Raw genomic sequence first — 19,726 nt, 5'->3', positions numbered from 1 at the left:
TTCTTTGAGCTAACTCAGTGGGTTGGAAGGGTCCGGCGTGGCTGAGAGCGGGGAGGGAATCCATTTATTTAGGGTTTGTGTTTATTTGCAACAGCCTTGACTCCTGCGTGACAAACTGCTGCCGCCATCATTTTTGCAGTCGGTTTTGGAAACAGGCTACCCCCGGCAGCGGGAGGGAAGCAAGGGGACTTCGGGGCATCTGTGGGAGCTAACTTTCAGACCTCATTTATTTAAACCATGCTCAGGAGCGGGTTTTGCAGCCTCATCCCACAGCTCTACGCAGCGTGGAGCAGCCTGCTCTTCACCCCGATGGCTCCCCCAGAGCATCACGGGGACACGAGGCGTGAAAGCCCGTCTTGCAAAGCAGCCATTCCTTCAAATTGGTAATGAATATCACAACGAATTTATCTCCGCTCCCCATCCCTGAAGGTCTCAGCTCTGAGCTGACCCCAGCATCGAGCAGAGAGGAGCTGGTGCCAAATCACTGCTTCGTTCTTCGGTCGTCCCAGTGACCGATAAACCCTCGTGGAGAATTTTTCAAATACCTCCCAGCGCGGCCGTATGCAAGGGCTGCGTTTCTCACGTCAGTGGCCAGCTGCTGCCTCGCGCCCGGCCCTGCTCTCTGAGCTGGCGGCTTTTTAATCATTTTTTCACTTAAAGTCACTGAGTCATCAGTTTGTGTGTCAGGATAAACGCTGATATCCTGGCACTGCTGCCAGTGTCCCACTAACCCACCCTCCAGCTGCACCAGATGTGACTGTTACACCTTAAAATCGCTCAAAACGGGGGGGTTGAATCTGGTAGGAGCTAAACCCTGACAGAAACCACGCTTTGCAGGAATGGTTTATTTTCTGCAAAAATGCGGGTTGCGTGTTTTGGGGGGGGTTTCCCTGCAGGCAGGGCGCGATGCTTATCTCTGCCTCGGGGATGGGAACAGACCCAAATCCCTGCCCGAGCTCTCATCGCCGCTTTGTCCACCCTCGGCGGCAGCCCGAGACATTTAAAGCGCAAACGTTACCCTTATACGGAGGTGCCGAGGGTCGGCCTGCGCGCCGGGAGTTTTGAAATCCCACGGCAAACCAGGGATTGCCCCCCTCCTTGTCCCGCGTTGATCCCAGGCCAGCCTCGCCTGTGCCGTGGGATGCTTGGCGTTCCTTCGAGCATCCCAGGGCCGCCGGCCACCCTCCCCACGGCCGCGAGCGTCGGCAGAGCCGGCAGCTGGATTGGCTGCGGTGGCCGAACCTTTCCTTTTTAGGCTGCGTGCCTGCTCCGGCTCGGGGCTTTGCCGCCGCGGTCCCAGCTTCAAACTGGCCGTGCCGAGGCTTCCCGTCCGGGCTGGCTGCCGTGCCGTGGGTCGGGGCGGTTTGGGGATCCGGCGGGGATGGGGAGCTTGGAGCTGACCTGCCTGGCCCCAGGGATAGAAAAGCGATGTGGTTTGGTGCTGCAGAGTGGGGTCTCGCGTTGGTACCCCACAGTTTGCACCAGCCCGGGGTTCGGGGGGTGCCTCCATGGCTTTGAGCACAGTCGTGCCCCCCCCCGGGGTGGGACGGGGTCCTGCCACTGGCTCTGTGCAGCCCCCCGGCACGGCCGTGCTCCCTCCGCGCGGGGCTCTCCCAGCGCCGGCATGGGCCGCTGCCTCCCTCCAACTCCCCTTTTTTTTTCCCCCCCACTGTCTGCTGGGTTTGGGGTTAATTTTTTTTTTTTTTTCCCTCCAGCATGTCATATATGGCAACCTTTTGCCTCAGTGACCTCATGTTTGGCGGCAGACCAAGGGAACCGGGCTGGGACGCGAGGCGGTGGCAGGTCCCTGGGGCTCGGGGCGTGCGGTGGGGACACCGAGAAGTGCACGGCCAGGGGACCCAGGGGACAAATCCAGCCCCCGTGTGCTGAGGTTTTCCCGGAGGAAGGGGGATAACGGGGGCAGAGCCACCCACTGGGGACGTTGTTGGAGGTGCGGTGGCGGTGCTGGGGAGACACCGAGTCCCTGTCCTGCCCTGCAGGGTGACAGCGCGGAGTCCACTCCGTCCCTCTGGGACTTGGGGGGACACCAGGACTCTTGGGTCCCTTCTGGTGGTGGTGGGACCCTGCAGCTCTTGGTCCTTATTGCTGCACCCGGTGCCTTGATGTCCCTGCCCTGAGCACAGCTCAGGACCCCACAAAGCAAAGCAGGAGGCAGCCCAGGCACCCCGTGCCTCAGTTTCCCCATCTGCAACCCGAGTCCCCGTAGCTCTGGGTGGTGGCTCCGGGGCATCTCTCCTGCCTCCCCCCCCCTGCCCTGGGTGCTCGGGGAGAGTCCCCGGCGCGGGACCGTTGCCCTTAAAAAGGCAGCCGGGAGTTTGGCAGCCGCTGGTTGGCCTCTGCCAGGGCCACGGGCTGCTGCGGCTCCGCTCACCCCCTGCCAAGGCTGCGTCCGCAGGGCCGGGGGTGGCTCCGGCCCCCCCCATGCCGCATTTGGGCAGGGGGATGAGGGGAGAGCACCCTCATCGCCCCTTGGGGGGTCCGGGCTCATCCTGCCTCCAAAATCCTCCCGGGGAGAGGGTGGGAGCTGGGTGCACCCACGACACAGGGCTGGGCTCCGGGTCCTGGCCCTGCTCGAGCCGAGGATTTGGGGGACGAGGGGCTTTGGGGCACCGAAAGCCCCAAAACGGGGGCAGAGAGAGAAGACCCCAGGGAGAGACATCCCAAAGGTGCCAGATGCCGGGGAGACACGGGGGAACCGAGGCCGGGAGGAAGCGATGCACCAACCCGGTGCACTTCCAGTGTCCCGGCGATGCCAAATTCCCGTCCCGGCTGCGGGGTGTCCCCCACGGCGGAGCCCCGACACCCACCTCCACCCGGGTGGGGTTTCTCCATGCTCTCCCCAGGAACCGGAGATACTTCCACCTCCTTTTTGCCGAGACCGTCGCTTATAAGGACTTGTGTCTCACTTGTTTATCGGAGCGGAACATAAAAGGAACAGACTCACAAATGGGATGTTGCCTCCCAAGCATCCCCCACATCCATTTTTCTTACAATAATTAACCGTGCTGGGTCCTACCATCAGTCCAAGGTCAATTTAATGAAATAAAACACCTTATATGGCCATATGGCTAACACACCATCATTTAGCCTATTTAGGGTCTTTGTTTAGAGAGGATCCGCCTCTGAGGTTTCACGGGCTCGCTGGTATTTATACCAAAGGCGCATCGGGACTCGGTCCCAGAGGAAAGGAGCTCTCGCGTCCGCGGTGAGTACTGCCCAGCCCTGGTTTCCCTTTTGCTTGTAGGAGAACGGGAAGGAAAAACACCCCGGGGGGTTTCGGGGTGCCCCAGCGCTTATGGGGTGGCCCCAGCTCGTTTTGCATGGCACAGGGGGGGTGCCAACCCCGGCACGACCCTGCAACCGGGGGCTTCCGTGGAGGCGGCGAGAGCTGGGCTGCGGCCAAAGCGGGTCGTGCTCTTCCAGAAATCCCTGCGATTTGGGGTTGTTTTTTTTTTTCTTTTTGGGCTCCTGCGAGGTTTTCGCCTGCTTCCCTCCGGATTTGGGAGCGCATCCGCCGGCAGAGGGGGGCACCCCCCGGGAAGGGCTATTTTTTTCCCATTTTTGGGAAAGGATGCGATGGCAGAGCGGCAAGGGGCCGCCGAGACAGGACCGGACGAGATGGACGCCTGCCTTCCCCCTGCCCGCTCGGGGGGCACCGGCCGGGGACGGCGATGCCGGGCGAGCGCGGGCAGCAGGCTTTGGCACCTATTTCGGGCACCGGCTGGCAAAGGATGGAGAAGCAGCTTTGGCGCGGAGCAGCACCCACGGGGGATGAGCATCACCCCGCTCCCAGCATCGCCGCACCGGGGCCGGACCCGGCGGCCACCCCCTCGGCACGGAAGATTTTGCAGGGCTGCGCATCCCCGAGGATTCCAACACCCAAAGCCGGACGCTTGTCCCCCACCCGCCCTTTAACGCTGTTTTCCCCCCTTGCCCCAGCTTTTCCCCCAGGTCCCCCCGAACGCCAACCGCTCCCGGCCCCACCATGTGCGAGGAGGAGACCACCGCCCTGGTCTGCGACAACGGCTCCGGCCTCTGCAAAGCCGGTTTTGCCGGCGACGATGCCCCCCGCGCCGTCTTCCCCTCCATCGTAGGGCGGCCGCGGCACCAGGTGGGTACCCGGGGGGAGGGGGCGAGCGGCAGCCCCCCAGCCACCCCCCACCCTGCTTTAATCACCGAAATGAGGCTAACGAGGCCGTCTCTCCCGCCGGCGTTAGGGTGTCATGGTAGGCATGGGGCAGAAAGACAGCTACGTGGGCGACGAGGCGCAGAGCAAGAGGGGCATCCTCACGCTCAAGTACCCCATCGAGCACGGCATCATCACCAACTGGGATGACATGGAGAAGGTGAGACCCCCCCCCCACCCAGGGCGGGGAGTGGGTGCCAGCCCCGGCTTCGGTTTGGGGTGAGACCCCAATTCTCCTTTGCTCGCCTTAGATCTGGCACCACTCCTTCTACAACGAGCTACGCGTGGCCCCCGAGGAGCACCCGACCCTGCTCACCGAGGCACCCCTCAACCCCAAGGCCAACCGGGAGAAGATGACCCAGGTAAAGGTGCTGCGGGACCCCCGGGGATGGGGACGGACCCTCTGAAATCGCAGGAAGGGCTGGAGGATTCGGGGGTTTAACGAGCCAGGAGGAGCCGGCGCAGGGCGGAGGAGCTGGCGCGGGGCGAACCTCGGTGCTTTAATAAGTGCAGAGCTGCCGGCGGCCGCGGGCGCGGACCCACGGGTTTCTCTGCAGCACGCGGACCTGCGGGGTTTGCCGCGCCACGCGCTGACCCACGTTTTTTCCACGCAATGCACAGCCCCACGTGATTTTCTGTGCCATGCAATGCCTCACGTTTCCACGCCGTGCATCCACCCCCGTGTCTTTCAGTCCAACGCAGCGATCCGTGCGTTGCTCTGTGCAACGCGTTGACCCCCGTGGCCGTGCCCTGCAAGGATCCACCTACTTTTCCACGCAACGCAACGATCCGCCTATTTTTCCGTGCAATGCAACGATCCCTGTGTTTTTCCATGCGATGCACTGATCCCGTCTCTCCGGGAAGGCTCGGCGCCCGTGGGTGGGGGTGGGATGCCACTGGGGACCCCCGTGCACCCCCTCAACCCGCTGCCCCTCTCGCCCTCCCTCCCAGATCATGTTCGAAACCTTTAACGTCCCCGCCATGTACGTCGCCATCCAAGCCGTCCTCTCCCTCTACGCCTCCGGCCGCACGACCGGTGAGTAGGACACGCGGCATCCGCCGCCCGAGGACCATCCGTGATGGGGAAGGGATCAAGCCACCTTCGAGCCCCCTCCCTCACCTTCCTCCCCGCTTCCCAGGCATCGTCCTCGACTCCGGGGACGGCGTCACCCACAACGTGCCCATCTACGAGGGCTACGCTCTGCCCCACGCCATCATGCGTCTCGACTTGGCCGGCCGCGACCTCACCGACTACCTCATGAAGATCCTCACCGAGAGGGGCTACTCCTTCGTCACCACCGGTACGGAGTCGGGGAGGGAGGTACGGGGTGATGGGGGACCCCGCGGCGGCACCGGGTTGAGCCTGTTCGCCATCGTCTCCTGCAGCCGAGCGGGAAATCGTGCGCGACATCAAGGAGAAGCTCTGCTACGTGGCCCTCGACTTTGAGAACGAGATGGCCACGGCTGCCTCCTCTTCCTCGCTGGAGAAGAGCTACGAGCTCCCCGACGGGCAGGTCATCACCATCGGGAACGAGCGTTTCCGCTGCCCTGAGACCCTCTTCCAACCCTCCTTCATTGGTGAGCCCACCCCGACCTGTCCTAGGTGGTTGCCCCCCATCACCACCACCCCACCAGCGGGCAACCAGCTCCCATGGGTGCCCCACAGAGGCATTCGGGGCTCCTCCAAGTGCTTTTCACCCCAAACTGGGGGGACAAACCCACGGGTGACCCCATGGTTCTTTTGGGGAGCCCTGAGGAGGCATGGGTGGGGGTCAGGGTGCTGACAGCCCCCTTCCACCCCAGGCATGGAGTCAGCCGGCATCCACGAGACGACCTACAACTCCATCATGAAGTGCGACATCGACATCCGCAAGGACCTTTACGCCAACAACGTGTTGTCCGGCGGCACCACCATGTACCCCGGCATCGCCGACCGCATGCAGAAGGAAATCACGGCGCTGGCTCCCAGCACCATGAAGATCAAAGTAGGTGGTGGTGGGGGGGGGGGCAAACCATGGCCACCAAACACCCCAAATCCTCTCCCGGTGCAGGTTCGGGGTGGGGTGGAGGATCAAGGGGTGCATCCTAACGGCTCATGTCTTGGCAGATCATCGCCCCGCCGGAGCGGAAGTACTCGGTGTGGATCGGTGGCTCCATCCTGGCGTCCCTCTCCACCTTCCAGCAGATGTGGATCAGCAAACCCGAGTACGACGAGGCCGGACCCTCCATCGTCCACCGAAAATGCTTCTAAGCCCTCTCCCCGCCCCGCGGTGGCCCCCCCTGCCCGGGCTGGGGTGTCCCCCTCCTCCTCGGTCCCCGCTGCTCCTCCCTGCCGCCCACTGTGCATTAAACCCTTTTCTCCAGGCTCTGCCCCTTTTCTGGGAGATTTTGGAGTGTTGGAGGGTGGGAGGGGCTGGGGGAGGGGCTGAGGGTAACGGGGAGGGGAGGAATGGGGGAGCCCCAACCTCATTGCTGGTGCCCCTGATCCCATGTTGGTGCCCCTGATGTCATGCTGATGCCCTCAACCCTGCCTTGATGCCCCCAACACCATCTTGATGCCCTTGTTGGTGCCCCCAATGTTGTCTTGGTGCCCCTGACCCCATCTTGATGCCCTTGACCCCATGTTGGTGCCCCCAATGTCGTCTTGATGCCCCTGACCCCATGCTGATGCCCTTGACCTCATGTTGGTGCCTCTGACCCCATGTTGGTGCCCCCAATGTCGTCTTGGTGCCCCTGACCCCATGTTGATGCCTTTGACCCCATGTTGGTGCCTCTGACCCCATGTTGGTGCCCCCAATGTCGTCTTGATGCCCCTGACCCCATGCTGATGCCCTTGACCTCATGTTGGTGCCTCTGACCCCATGTTGGTGCCCCCAATGTCGTCTTGGTGCCCCTGACCCCATGTTGATGCCTTTGACCCCATGTTGGTGCCTCTGACCCCATGTTGGTGCCCCCAATGTCGTCTTGGTGCCCCTGACCCCATGTTGATGCCCTTGACCCCATGTTGGTGCCTCTGACCCCATGTTGGTGCCCTCAATGCTGTCTTGGTGCCCCTGACCCCATGTTGGTGCCCCTGACCCCATGTTGATGCCCTTGACCCCATGTTGGTGCCCCCAATGTCGTCTTGGTGCCCCTGACCCCATGTTGGTGCCCTCAATGCTGTCTTGGTGCCCCTGACCCCATGTTGACGCCCTTGACCCCATGTTGGTGCCTCTGCCCCCACGTTGGTGTCCCCAATGTCACATTGATGCCCTCAAGCTCGTGTTGTTGCCCCCAATCCCGTGTCGATGCCCCTGACCCCATGTTGTTGCCCCCAACCCCATGCTGATGCCTCCAACCCTGTGTCGATGCCCCTGACCTCGTGATGGTGTCCCCAACCCTGTGTCAATGTCCCCAACCCCGTGTCAATGTCCCCAACCCCGTGCTGATGCCCGTGACCTCATGTTGATGCCCCAACCCTGTGTTGATGTCCCCAACCCCGTGTTGATGCCCTTGACCCCACGTTGGTGCCCCTGACCCCATACTGGTGCCCCTCCCCCGAGTTGGTGCCCCGCCCTGTCCCCTCTCCCGTGCTGCCGGGACACGTCGTGGGTGGAATCACATTTGCATAAATTACCATACCCCCCCCAGCACTGCGCGCGCCTCCAGCCTCCGCTTCCGCGGCTGTTCCCCGCCCCGCCCCTCCCCCTTCTCCCGCCCCTTCCCGCGTGTTGACGTCACGGGGGCGGCAGCGCGCGCCGCTCATTACCATTTCATTAGCATATGACGCGGGAAGGCGGAAGCGGTGGCGGGATGGGGCGGTGCGGGGCCGCCCTGCGCCTGGCCCTGGAGGGGAACATCGGTACCGGGGGCGGGGGGGGGACACGACAACGGGGGTCCCCGGGGTGACAAGGGGAGGGTCGGTGGCTTTTGGGGTGGGGGGGCAGATTGGGGTGGGGGGTGTCTGCCTAGGGGGCGGGGCAGGAGGATTTGGGGTGCGATGGAGGTGGGGGGATTTGGGGTGCTTGGGAGGGGGCGCAGCCTGAAGCCTCTCGGGTCCGATTTAATGTCTGTAATTAATTATTCTTTGCTGCCCGGCTTGCGGGGGGGGGGCACCCAGAAAACCTACGTTACCCCGCGGCAGCAACCGGGGTGGGGGGACACGCGAGCCCACCCTGCGCCGCCCCCCGCTCCCCGCAGCCGTGGGCAAATCCACCTTCCTGAAGCTGCTGGGTGCCACCTTCCCCGAGTGGCACTTGGTGACCGAACCCGTGGCACAGTGGCGAAAGGTGCCAGCCGGCGGCACGGCGGAGGTAACGGCAGCTACCGGCCGCGTAGCGGCACCGTTCGGCACCACGCCGCGGTGGGATGACCTCATCCTCCGTCTCTTCCTTCGTAGGCGTCCGTGGGCTCCACCAACCTTCTCCAGATGATGTACCAGGAGCCAGCCCGGTGGTCCTACACCTTCCAGACCTTCTCCTGCATCAGCCGGCTGAAGGCGATGCTGGAGCCGCCGCCCCCCGGGACCTCCCACCCCGTGCGGGTCTTCGAGCGCTCCGTCTACAGCGACAGGTACCCAGCACCCCCAAATTACAATAGGAAAGAAGAAGGATGAAGGGATTCAATGGGATAACGAGCATCCCCGCTGCCCGGGTTGTGTTGGGACCCCCGGGGTGAGCAGAGCCCAGCCAAGCCCGGAGCGATGCTTCATTATGGAAATGTGCTTGTCGGATAATTTGGGACTTCATTATACCCCAAATAATTTTTGCTCACCCCATCCTCACCCGTGTCAGGCAAAGGCTTGAAATCCCTGGGGTGACGGGTGGCCTCGGTAGCGGCGAGCCGCACCGGGCGGCTGCCTGTCCCCCAACATCACTCAACCCCAAATTAAGGATTTCTGCTTTAATTAAACACCCTTGGTGCAAAAAAAAAAAAAAAAAAAAAGGTGAAAAAACGACCGTGAAGCCGCCTGGGTGTGGGGATGTCCCGACGCCGGCAGTGTCCCCTCTCTCCGTCCGTCCCAGGTACGTCTTTGCCAAGAACCTCTTTGAGGCCGGGCACCTGCAGCCGCTGGAGTGGGCCATTTACCGGGACTGGCACGGCTTCCTCCTGCGGCAGCTGGGCCCCCGCGCCGCCCTCCACGGCTTCCTCTACCTGCGGGCGACGCCGCAGGTGGGTGCCGGCGAGAGCCCCCCCAGCCTTCAGCGGGGAGGGGGATGCGGCAGGCGTTCGGCTCGGAGCCCGGCGAGCTCCTGCGATTGTCAAAATTACGGTTTGATAACCGTAAATCGCTGGTCCGGAGGAGGGGGCCCGCTCCCGTTCCCGGGGGAATGTCGGTGGGAGTTTTGCTGTGGATCCTAGAGCGGGTTTTGGGGAGGGAGGGCTGCAGCGTCCTCCCGGAATGCTCGATGCCCGGCTGCGGTCCTTCCCCGGGGGCTGCCTTGCCGGACCCTGGCATCCCGTTAACCGCCCCTCTCTCCCGTTAACCGCCCCTCTCTCCCGTTAACCGCCCCTCTCTCTCATTAACCGCCCCTCTCTCCCGTTAACCTCCCGTCTCCCACATCCCATTAACCTCCCCTCTCTCCCGTTAACTTCCCATCTCCTGCATCCCATTAACCTCCCCTCTCTCCCGTTAACCTCCCGTCTCTCGCATCCCATTAATCCCCCGTCTCTCCCATTAACCTCCCGTCTCCCACATCCCGTTGATCTCCCGTCTCTCCCGTTAACCTTCCATCTCCCACGTCCCATTAACCTCCCGTCTCTCCCATTGATCTCCTGTTTCCCATCTCTCCCGTTAATCTCCCATCTCCCGCATCTCATTAACCTCCCATTTCTCCCATCTGTCCCATTAACCTCCTGTCTCCCCCTGTCCCGTTAACCTCCCGTCTCCCCCGTTAACCTCCCGTCTCCCGTCTCTCCCATTAACTTCCCATCTCCCCACTTCCCGTTAACCTCCCGTCTCTCCCGTTAACCTCCCGTCTCCCGTGCGGGTGCAGACGTGCCTGGAGCGGCTGCGGCGGCGGGCGCGGAGCGAGGAGGGGGGGATCCAGCTGGGGTACCTGCAGCAGCTCCATGCCCAGCACGAGCGCTGGCTGGTGGAGAAGACCACGGAGTGAGTCCCAATCCGTCCCCGCCGCGCTCCCCTGCACCCAGACCCGCCGTGGTTTTGGGGTGACCCCCTCCCTGATTTGGGGGTTTATTTGGTTTAACCCCTTCTCTCCCTCCCGTTTTCAGGGTCCACTTTGCGGACGTGAAGGACGCGCCCGTCCTGGTGCTGGACGTGGACAAGGACTTCGAGCACGACGCGGCCGGGCAGCGTGTCCTCATGGCGCAGGTGGGCACATCCCGCTGCCGGGAGCGCCGGGACCGCGGTCGGAGTCCTGCTGACCTCCGAGCCTCCGCCTCAACTTCAATTTTCCGTGGAAAAAATAATTTCCATACCCTCGGTTTAAACCTCAGCCATGCCGGCACCATCCCGGTGCCATCCCGGTGCCATCCCGGCACCATCCCAGTGCCATCCCGGCACCATCCCGGTGCCATCCCGGCGCCGCGCTCTCAATCGGCTTCTCCTTGCAGGTGGAGGCTTTTGCGACGGCGCTGCGAGCCGAAGCTTTGCCGTCGCGTCCCGACCCTCTCTGAGCGACGGCGGCAGCACCCCTGCCCGCCGGTACCCGCGCCCAGCGGCGGAGCCGGGAAAAGGGACATCACCGCCGTGAGCTCCGGCCGAAGATCCCGACCCCAAGACCAAGGGACAAGTCCCGGTCCCCAACTGTCCCCCTCGGTCCTTTTATTTTGGGCCAGGGGGGTATTTAAGGCGCTGGGAGCGCGGGGTGGTTTGAAGGCGAATAACGGGAGGCGCAGCCGTGGGATGAGCTTGGGGTAACCCCGCACTCTGGGGGGGACCAGGTCACCGCCGCGACCCCCTCCCCATCTCTGGGGCTCCCCAGCCGGGAATGCCGGAGCCGAGGATGCTCCGTAAGGTGGATTTAATGCGCTGGTTAAATTCCACCGGAAAATCGTCGTCGTGGCTCATGTTTAAGTGACGCCAACCCCCGTATTTTATTATTTTATGTTTTTTTTTTTTTCCCCTTAAATTAAAAACGAAGCAACGTCGAGCTGTTCTGCGTCTTGATCCGCGGGCGGGGGGAGCGCAGGGTTGGGGGGGGGGGGCTCCAGTGGGTGCTGTCCCACGGGGGGACGTTGTTGCTCTGATTTTGGGGTGTTTGAGGCCGGGGGAGTGGGGGTGACCCCACGGAGGGGGGGGACACGCGGTGCCCCGGGCCCCCCCCCGCGGGAGTGGGTCAGGCTGGGCTGGGTTTGGGGGAAAACCCTGGGGATTTGGCACCCGCTGGGGGGGGTTTGCTGGGGAGGGGGGTTGGCTCTTTAGGGGGGACCCCTTGGTGTGGGGGGGATCCCCCCCAGGGTGGAGGGGGGACGAGGCTGGCGGCCCGGTCCCCCTCCGCCTTTAGGGGAGGCTGCGGCGGGGTGTGCGACCCTACATAAACACGGGCGGGGCGGGGCCGGCAGGGGGCGGGGCCGAGCACGTGTGAGGGGCACCTGCCCCGGAGGTACCGGGGGCGGCATGGGGGGCTGTGGGGCTGGGATGGGGGGCTGTGGGGCAGGGTTTGGGGCGGGGAGGCGGGGGTTGGGGGGGGCTGCGGGGCAGGATATGGGGCAGGGATTGGGGGGCTACGAGGTTGGGTTTGGGGTGGGGAGGGGGGATTTGGGGGGGCTGTGGGGCGGGGGGGGGAAGGGGGCTGGGGGGGCGCACAGGAGCCAGGCTGCCACCCCCGGGGTTTCCTCCAGCGACCCTACAATAACAACAGAGCAGGACCTGCACGGATCCCCCCCTAACGACCCTACAATAACAACCGAGCAGGGACGCTGACATGGACCCACGTCCGACGACCCTACAATAACAACCCAGCACGGACCCCATGGCCGACGACCCTACAATAACAACCTGGTATGAACCCACACCTGACAACCCTACAATAACAACCCGGTGCACCCCCACATCCAACAACCCTACAATAACAACCCCACAACTCACAGCCCCCCACCCAGCTTCCCCCAAACCCCTCCAACACGGGGTGCAACCCCCCTCTCTTCTCCCCCCCCCCCCCCCCCCCCATAACCCCAGAGGGTCTGGGTGCCCTCCATCACCACCCTTGCTCGCTGCAAAGCATTTTGGGGGGGTGGCACAGGGCGCTGGCCTCCAGCCCCCCCGGCCGGCCGGCGGGTCCCCCCGAGCGGGCGCCTGCAGAACAAAGGAAGCAGCAGCAGCAGCAGCAGCAGCAGCAGCAGCAGCAACGTGCAGCTCCGCTGCAACACCTGCCCGGGGTCGGGGTGGGGGGGGGGGTTGCAAAATCTGCAGTCGCATTTTAACCCCGCTTTCCTTCCCCCCAACATCCCACGCCGCCGTGCATGCACTTAGCTCCGGGTCGAACCCACCCGGCCCCCCGTTTCCAAGGGGGTGCCGTACCCCTTTTTTCCGGTAATGCTTTACATTATAGGGGGGGGGGGGGCGGTGCGTGGAAAGTTGCGGCTGAAGTTGCGCGGCGGCGGGGTGAAGTTGTGCGAAGCTGAGTGTTTTTAAGGGAAAAAGAAAAAGAAAAAGCAAAATGGGGTTGGAAAAAAATAAGGGGGTGGGATAAGGGGAGGGAGGGAGGGCAGCAGCACCCCGTTTTGGTGGGAATTTAGGGGAAGGAGGGGTGGGGAGTCAGCGGGGCCGCCCCCGGGGTGGAAACGGCGTGGAAATTAAAAGTCGGGGCGACTCGGCGTCAGGCGGGTGCTTCACTCGGCTTCGTCTCTGTCCCCGCAGAAATCACCAGCGTCCCCGCGGCGGGGGGGACGGTGACGGCGTTATGTCCCTCTCGCCGGGCGCCCGCTTCGTCTGCCAGCCCGGTCCAGCCGCCGGTTCCCCCTGCTCCGCCGCGGCGGGGGGGAGCCCCGAAATCTAACGTTCGCCCCGGGAGCGAGATGGAAAGGTGCGAGGGGCTTTGCCGGGAGGTGAGTGCTCCCCCAGCCCCCCCAAACCCAGCCGTCGTCCTCCCCCCGTTCCCGGGACGCCTTCACCTTTTTGGGGTGATTTGTGACCTCTTTGGGTCGGTTGTAACGTCACCCGTAGGGGGGGGGTCGTCGGGGTGGGCAGGGAAATCCCTTCTTGGTTGGTTGATGGGTTTTATTTTTTTAAGGGTATTTCCGTGGGAAATGGGACCTTCTGCTGCCTTAAAAGCCGCTTTGATGCCTTAAACCCCCCCCCCTCCCCCCAAAATCTCATCTCGTCCCTGGGGCGTCCCCGAAATGCCGCCGTAGGGTGGGTGGCAGCGGGACGCATGGGACAAACCCCACCTTTAAATTGAATTTCTTTGAATTTCTTGGTATAAAAGAGCAAAACGCTGCACGAAACCTACCCGGCTGCCGTCAGGGTGGGGGATCCCCAAAAAGAAGGGGGTGGCGAGGAAGGGGGCGTGCGGGGAGGGCAGAGCCGTGTGCCCGGGAGGAGCATCGCCGAACAAACAAGTCGTGGCATTTTCTCCACCAAAAATTACAACGCCTTCCTTCGGCGCTTCTGGTTTTACCGGCCGGGGTGGTTGCAACCGGGATTTCTAATATCGCACCCGTCGCGGCCAAGCGGGCGGGGGGACGGGGTGGGGGGGGCTGCTCCGATTCGGCGGTGGGGGGGGTCCCCGAAGTGGAGAGGTGGGGATGGGGGAACATCTCCGGCTTGGGGTTGATTTTTAGGACTTTGCCCCCTAAAAAAAATTGCTGCTTTGGTTTATTTGGAGGTGTTTTGGGGGTGTTTTGGGGGGGGGGGGGTGAGCGGTCGCCTCGCGCCTCCGAGTTGCATCCGGCAGGTTTTGCCCTTTGGGGTGGCTGGTGGGACGATGCGGCGGGGACGTGGGGACAGGCGGCTGGGCCGGCGCTTGGCACATGGCGGGGCAGGGAGAAGGACTTTGCCCTTGGCAAAGCGCCGGTGAAAACGGCTGACGGTGAGGATTTGAGCAGCTCCGGCACTTTTCCGTGCTCAAAAAGATGAATTTATAAAGATGCTGCCGGAGCCGGGGTCGGCAGCGGTGGGATTCCCCCGGGCTGGTGCTGGTGGTGCCGGCGGCCGAGCGAGGGGTGTGCCGCGGTTCCCACGTCCCGGCGCCTTTCCCGGGGTGGTTTGGCAGACGAAGCGAGCCGGGGAGCCAACCCCTTTCCCCGGTACCGGTTCTGCCCGTTCCTCCGGCTCGGCCGGGCTCGGGAATGCCGGCGTCTCCCCTCGCAGCTCCGTCGCTGGAGCCGCGCTCGTGCCGTCTCCCTTGGGGTTTGATTTCCACGCCGGGCGATGCGTCCCCATCCACGAGGGTTTTGGGAGAGGAGGAGGAGGAGGAGGGAAGACGCCGGAGGTCGAGGTTTCGCTCCGCTCCCCGTCCCGCGGCATCGCCGGGCCCTCTCCCACCCTCCCCGGGCGGCTCTGGATGTTTTTGCCATTTGCATAACTAATCAACGTCTTGGGAACCCGCTCATTACCGCCGCGGCAAAATACACGGCAAAGCCTCGCTCAGCGCCGGGGAGCCGCCGGTTTTGAACAAGAGCCGCCCAAACCGCCCGGCAAAGACCGGGGCTGGCGGAGGGGGGGGATGCTCTGACCATCTCCCCCAGTTTGGGGGGGACAAACCTTAAATAAACCCCACGGGAAACTCCATTCCCGGCAGGAACGGTTACACCGGCACCCCAAAACCCCTTTTTTCGGCGGCGGGACGTGATGCTCCCCGGCACATCCCCGGCGTTGGGAAATGAAAGCCCCTAACTGAGTTTGGCAGGTGCCAAACGCTGGAATTAGGGATAATCTCATTTAAAGCATTACTAATAAAAAGTTACTAAATTTGTCCATCTCGAGGGGTTTCCCTGGTGGGTTTTGGGTGGTTTTGGTTTTTTTTCTTTTGCCGGCAAACCGGGTCTGGCATCTCCAAAAAAAAGCATCAGGGTGACGGATGGGATGAAGGACCGGCCGGGGGTTGGTCTCATTTTCACCGCGACGCGTCCCGGTGTCACCCGAAGGACCGTCACCCGCCCGCCGGCGGGATGTCCTCGGTTAATCCGGAGCGATGCTCGCCGTTACCATGCCTCCGCTGGAAATATTTCAGATCTCGGCTGCGATGTTAACAGCTAAAACGACTCGGGAGCAAATTGCCAGGGATGGATGCCGGCGGATGCGCTGCCCTGTCCAGCCGGAGGAGGAGGAGGATGGGAGGAAGGAGGCGTCTGCGTTAATTAAATCCCCCCCCTCCCCGTGTTTTTTGCAGCGACCTGTTGCACGGCAGTGCCGAGCTTGGCCGGGCAAAGGGGGTTTGCAGCCCGCAAGGTTGGAAATTGAGGGAAAACCAGTTCCCGGCACCAGTTTATCCTATTTATTCCCGTGGGAGTCGCGTTGCTGGGAGGAAAGGTCGGATCCCGGCAGGTTGCGGCTCGGCGTTGCAATAGGGCTCACGCGTGGCCTTATCGGGAAGAGACGAGCTCAAGCAAATATCACAGGGACGGGGATGCCGGGTCCGTGGTTGCGTTTTCCGCCGGGATTCAGCAGCTGGTTTATCCATCCCTCCGGGCGTTACATGGGCCCGGGGCTCCTTGGGTCGCTCCTTCTGCTGCAAATCCCTTCGGAAAAGAGTTTTCACCGGGATGCTCCTTTGGGACCTTTGAGTTTTGTAGAAGTTTTGCCGGCGATTTGGCCGGGAATAGGCTTGGAAAGCTCCAAACCTGGAGCATCCCAGGAGCATCTGGATGGGGAAAGCTTTGGGGGAATTCACTTTCCCGCTCCCCTTTTCCCTTCCCCCTCACCCCCCCACCCCAAAATACACGTGTGCATCGTAGCCCAGACCTGCCAGCTCCGGACAGGGGTTGGAAAAGCTGGAGCTGATCCCATCAGGGCTGGTTTAAGGACTCCAGCCCCGGCTTAACCCTTTCGCCGGCCCATTCCCACTGCTTTTCCCATGGGAAAATATCCCCCCCCCCCGCTTTTCTCACTGCAGCCTGGATTTTGGGGAGAAGGGGGCAGCCGGGCGACGCGTGGGTTCTTCTGCGGGATTTAAGCCTCGCAAAGCTCCGACGTTCCCAAATTAACGGCGTCCCCAAATTAACGACGTCCCCAAATTAACAGCGTCCTCAAATTAACGATGTCCCCAAATTAACGAGGGTGACGGGGGTTTAACAGCAGGAAAATATTTGGGGGGGGGGGCAAAGCGTGGTTTTGGGGTTCCCCTGGCTGCTATAGGGGGGTCTGGCCCCTGCGTGTTGCTGTTCCCACTCACCAGTGTGGGCTGCTGCCTCAGTTTCCCGTGGGGGGAGGACACACGACCCGGGTTTGGGGGTCCTGGGTTTTTTTTTTTTTTGGGGGGAGGGGGGGAGCGGCACCGACGGGGTCGGGGGCGCGTCGTGGCGTGGGGAGGAGGCGCCTCCCCTGCGTGTCCGTGTCCGTGTCCCCCCCCCCGCCGCCCCCGCTCCTGCGCAGCCCCGGCGGGGGGAGCGGGCGGGCGGTGTCGCGCTGCGTGGGGCGGGGGGGGGGGGGTTACGCGTGGGGGGGGGGGGAAAGAAGAGTTGCGCGGAGCGAGGGAAGGAGGAGGAGGAAGAGGAGAAGGAGGAGGAGGAGGAGGAAGGGGGGGAAGAAGAGATGCGCCGGTCAAACACCCCCCCGGCTGCAGCAGGGCGGCGGTGAGGGAGCGCGGAGGAGAGGGAGACAAGATGGCTTCCTCCTGAGGGCCGGATCCGTGCCGGGGCCCGGCGGGGGCTGCGAGGGGGCAGCGGCGGGGGGAGCGGCGAGGTAAGTTACCCCCCCTCCCCCAAAATACCCCCCTCTGCATCCCCCCCCCCCGCATCCCCCCGTGCATCCCCCCCCCCGTGCATGCCCCCCTGCATCCCCCCCCATGCATCCCCCCCCCCCCCCCCCGGACATGCAACCCCGGGGAGGGGGGGGGGGGGAAGGAAGGAGGTGAAGCCCCCCCCCACCCGCGGGGTTTGCGCGTGTTTTGTGGCTCCGCGGGCGCGGATGAGGTGCCGCGGGCGCGGAGGCGCGGCGGGGCCGGGAGGACAAAGCGGCGGGGCCGGGCGGGGGGGACACGGACCGCCCGGCCGGGCCCCGGCTCTGCCCCGCTCCCCTTTTGGGTGGTTTTTGACTATTTTTCCCTCTTTTATCTTTTTTCTTTCTCTCAACCGCTGGGGGGGGGGGGGCAAAGGGGGGGTGGAGGGGGGGGATAAACCCTAACGTGACCCCCCCTCCCCCCCACTTTCCATCTTTATTACCCCATTGCCTTTCAGCTTTTTATTTAAATTATTATTTTTATGAATCCTCTCCCCTCCCTCCATCCCCGAAATGTGCTGAGCTCAGAGGTACGGCGGGTGATGCTAACAAGGGCGATGAGGCTCCCCTGGCGTGACGTCACCCTGACGTAACCCGGCCGCTGGCAGCTGTCATCCCTCGCCGTGACGAGGGCACGGGGTCCGGCCAGGTCAGCCCCCCGCTTTTCGTCACGCCAGGAATACCGGGGGTAGGATGGAGGTGGGGAGAAAAGGCGCTTGTCCTCCTTTTGGGGGGGGGAGTCTGATTCGCCATCCGAAGCGGCGATTTGGGTTATCCCGGTGCCAAGAGCGGTGCGGTTTGACGGCGGGCGGGATTCGACCGGCTGCGGATGCTGGTGGCACCGGGGGACGTCCCCGAGGTCAGGGAGAGCGTGCCGTAAACGCGTGGCCGCCCCGAAGTTTTGAGTCCGCGGCGTGCGGCTGCGACACCACGTGTTTTCGAGGGACGGGGATGCTTCAGATCTCGCACCCGGGATGCGCCGGCGCGTGCACCCGCCTGCCCGCCAACGCCGGAGCCGCCTCCGGAGCCGCGGATGCTTTGCAAAATAAGACCCCTCCATAGGTGCCGGGGTGCCGGGTACCGCAGGGTGCCGGGATGCGGTGAGCGCCGGTGCGGCCCCGAGGTTGCATCATGCTGGGGAGGGACGGGCAGCGCCGGAGCAGAGTCCTCGCAGGTTGTTACGGTGGCCCCATAAACGAGCCCCGCTCTTGGCCTTTGGCACCTAATTAGCTGCGACGAGGTTTGTTTTTCGGATTACCGACCTGGACCCTTTGTCGCAGGTAACTAAGGGGAGAGGTGGCTCGGAGAAGGAGCCGATGGGACCTTGGGAAAGAAAAATGTCCCCCCCCCTACTTTGGCCTTTCCTGGTGGGGCTTTGCTGGCCCCGCTGGGGACGGGGACGGCGAAGCGGTGGCGCGGTGCCTCTGGGACGCGCGGTTGTGCTGCGGGTCTGTGTCCCAAAAAGCCTTTCCCGGCGTGTCCCCGGCGCTGGAACGCTGGGAGTGAGCTGTCCCCACGGCACTGGGGTCCCCGGTCCCCTGCCTGCATGCGCTGGGGTCCCCGCTCCCTGTCCCCATGGCGTCAGGGTCCCCGGTCCCCTGCCTGCATGCGCTGGGGTCCCCGCTCCCTGTCCCTGTGCCATTGGGATATTGGGATTCCTGCCTGCATGTGCCAGGGTCCCCGGTCCCCATGCCTGCAGCATCAGGGTCCCTGGACCCCTGCTGGGGTCACTGGTCCCCATCCGTATGGCATCGGGGTCCTCAGTCCCCTGCCTATGTGTGCCAGCGTCCCCCGTCCCTGTGGCATTGTGTGTCCCTGTCCCCATAGCATCGGGGTTCCTGACCCCCTGCCTACGCGTGCCGGAGTTCCCCAGTCCCCATCCCCACTGGATCAGGGTCCTTGGTCCCTTGCTCGTGTGCCCCAGTGTCCCCATCCCTATGGCAGTGATGTCCCTTGTCCCCTGCCTGTGCATGCTGGGGTCCCTGCTCCTTCTTTCTGCGGCGTCAGCGTCCCCGCTCCCCTCGTGCATGTGCAGGGGTCCCTAGTCCCCAGCCCCGTGCCATCGGGGTCCCCGGTCCCCTGCCTGCGTGTGCTGGCCTCCCTTGTCCTTGTCCCTATGACACTGGGGTCCTCGGTCCCCTGCCTGCATGTGCCGGCATCCCCGGTCCCCATTGCTATGGCAGTGGGGTCCCCATTCCCCGCCCGCGCGTGCCGGGGTCCCCGCCATGTCCCTCGCTCCACGTGCGCGCAGGGAGCCTTTCTAACGGGCCGGCAGCGAAGGGGCCAGCGCCGAAGCCCCCACCCTCCCCGTCCCCTCGCTGTCCCCACCGCGGCTCGGGATGCAGGCAGGGACGGGAGCGATGCACCCCAAACCCAGCCCTCCTGGGGACCCGGTGCCCCCTCTCCCCTCCTCTACCAGCTCTTTAATCTCGCTACTTTGAGCTCAGTGCAAGAGGGTGCCAGACCATTTTTGAGGATGAAAGAGCTTTTTTTTTTTTTTTTTGCCTTTTTTTTTTTTTTTTTATCCCCCCGCTCCCCGGGCCGGCATCCAAGGGGAGATGAAATGAAACGGGAAGAGGCTGGAGGTGAAACAGCTGCGATCGGCTCCGTCCCCGCTCCACATCTGCCCGCCACGCCGCTGCCAGCCCCGCAAACCCAGCTCAACCCCAATTTTCTCCTCTTTCCCGGGGCCAAAA

The 19,726-nt window shown here is 63.5% G+C and overlaps 3 protein-coding genes across 5 annotated transcripts in view; all 3 read left to right on the top strand.

Annotated features, from left to right (window-relative positions):
- Nucleotides 1–36: 36 nt before the first annotated feature.
- Nucleotides 37–6,571, top strand: LOC142093636 (actin, gamma-enteric smooth muscle). Its single transcript, XM_075175017.1, has 10 exons — nt 37–383; nt 1,716–3,226; nt 3,961–4,132; nt 4,239–4,367; nt 4,459–4,569; nt 5,159–5,243; nt 5,347–5,508; nt 5,594–5,785; nt 6,011–6,192; nt 6,315–6,571. The coding sequence occupies exons 2-10, from the start codon at nt 3,078–3,080 to the stop codon at nt 6,456–6,458; spliced, it is 1,326 nt and encodes a 441-aa protein (XP_075031118.1). The 5' UTR covers nt 37–383; nt 1,716–3,077; the 3' UTR covers nt 6,459–6,571.
- Nucleotides 6,572–7,944: 1,373 nt separating this feature from the next.
- Nucleotides 7,945–11,301, top strand: DGUOK (deoxyguanosine kinase). Of its 3 annotated transcripts, XM_075175056.1 has the most exons (7): nt 7,945–8,048; nt 8,387–8,499; nt 8,586–8,758; nt 9,211–9,358; nt 10,183–10,298; nt 10,421–10,520; nt 10,763–11,301. In XM_075175056.1, exons 1-7 carry the CDS (start codon nt 7,970–7,972, stop codon nt 10,823–10,825), a joined length of 792 nt encoding a protein of 263 aa, XP_075031157.1. In that variant the 5' UTR covers nt 7,945–7,969; the 3' UTR covers nt 10,826–11,301. The 3 variants fall into 3 exon arrangements, with proteins under 3 accessions (XP_075031157.1, XP_075031158.1, XP_075031159.1); XM_075175057.1 differs by lacking the exon at nt 10,183–10,298; XM_075175058.1 differs by lacking the exon at nt 8,387–8,499 and having other exon boundaries at nt 7,961–8,048.
- A 1,490-nt stretch (nt 11,302–12,791) lies between these two features.
- TET3 (tet methylcytosine dioxygenase 3) overlaps nt 12,792–19,726 on the top strand; it is a 36,607-nt gene continuing 29,672 nt past the window's right edge. The window contains exon 1 of the mRNA XM_075175016.1: nt 12,792–13,198. Within this exon, the coding sequence (XP_075031117.1) occupies nt 13,169–13,198 (30 nt within the window). The 5' untranslated portion in view covers nt 12,792–13,168. The remainder of the gene's footprint in view (nt 13,199–19,726) is intronic.

The sequence above is a fragment of the Calonectris borealis genome, chromosome 27 (genome assembly GCF_964195595.1).
Source record: "Calonectris borealis chromosome 27, bCalBor7.hap1.2, whole genome shotgun sequence".
NCBI classification, from domain to species: Eukaryota; Metazoa; Chordata; class Aves; order Procellariiformes; family Procellariidae; genus Calonectris; species Calonectris borealis.
This window is presented reverse-complemented; position numbering and strand designations above follow the sequence as displayed.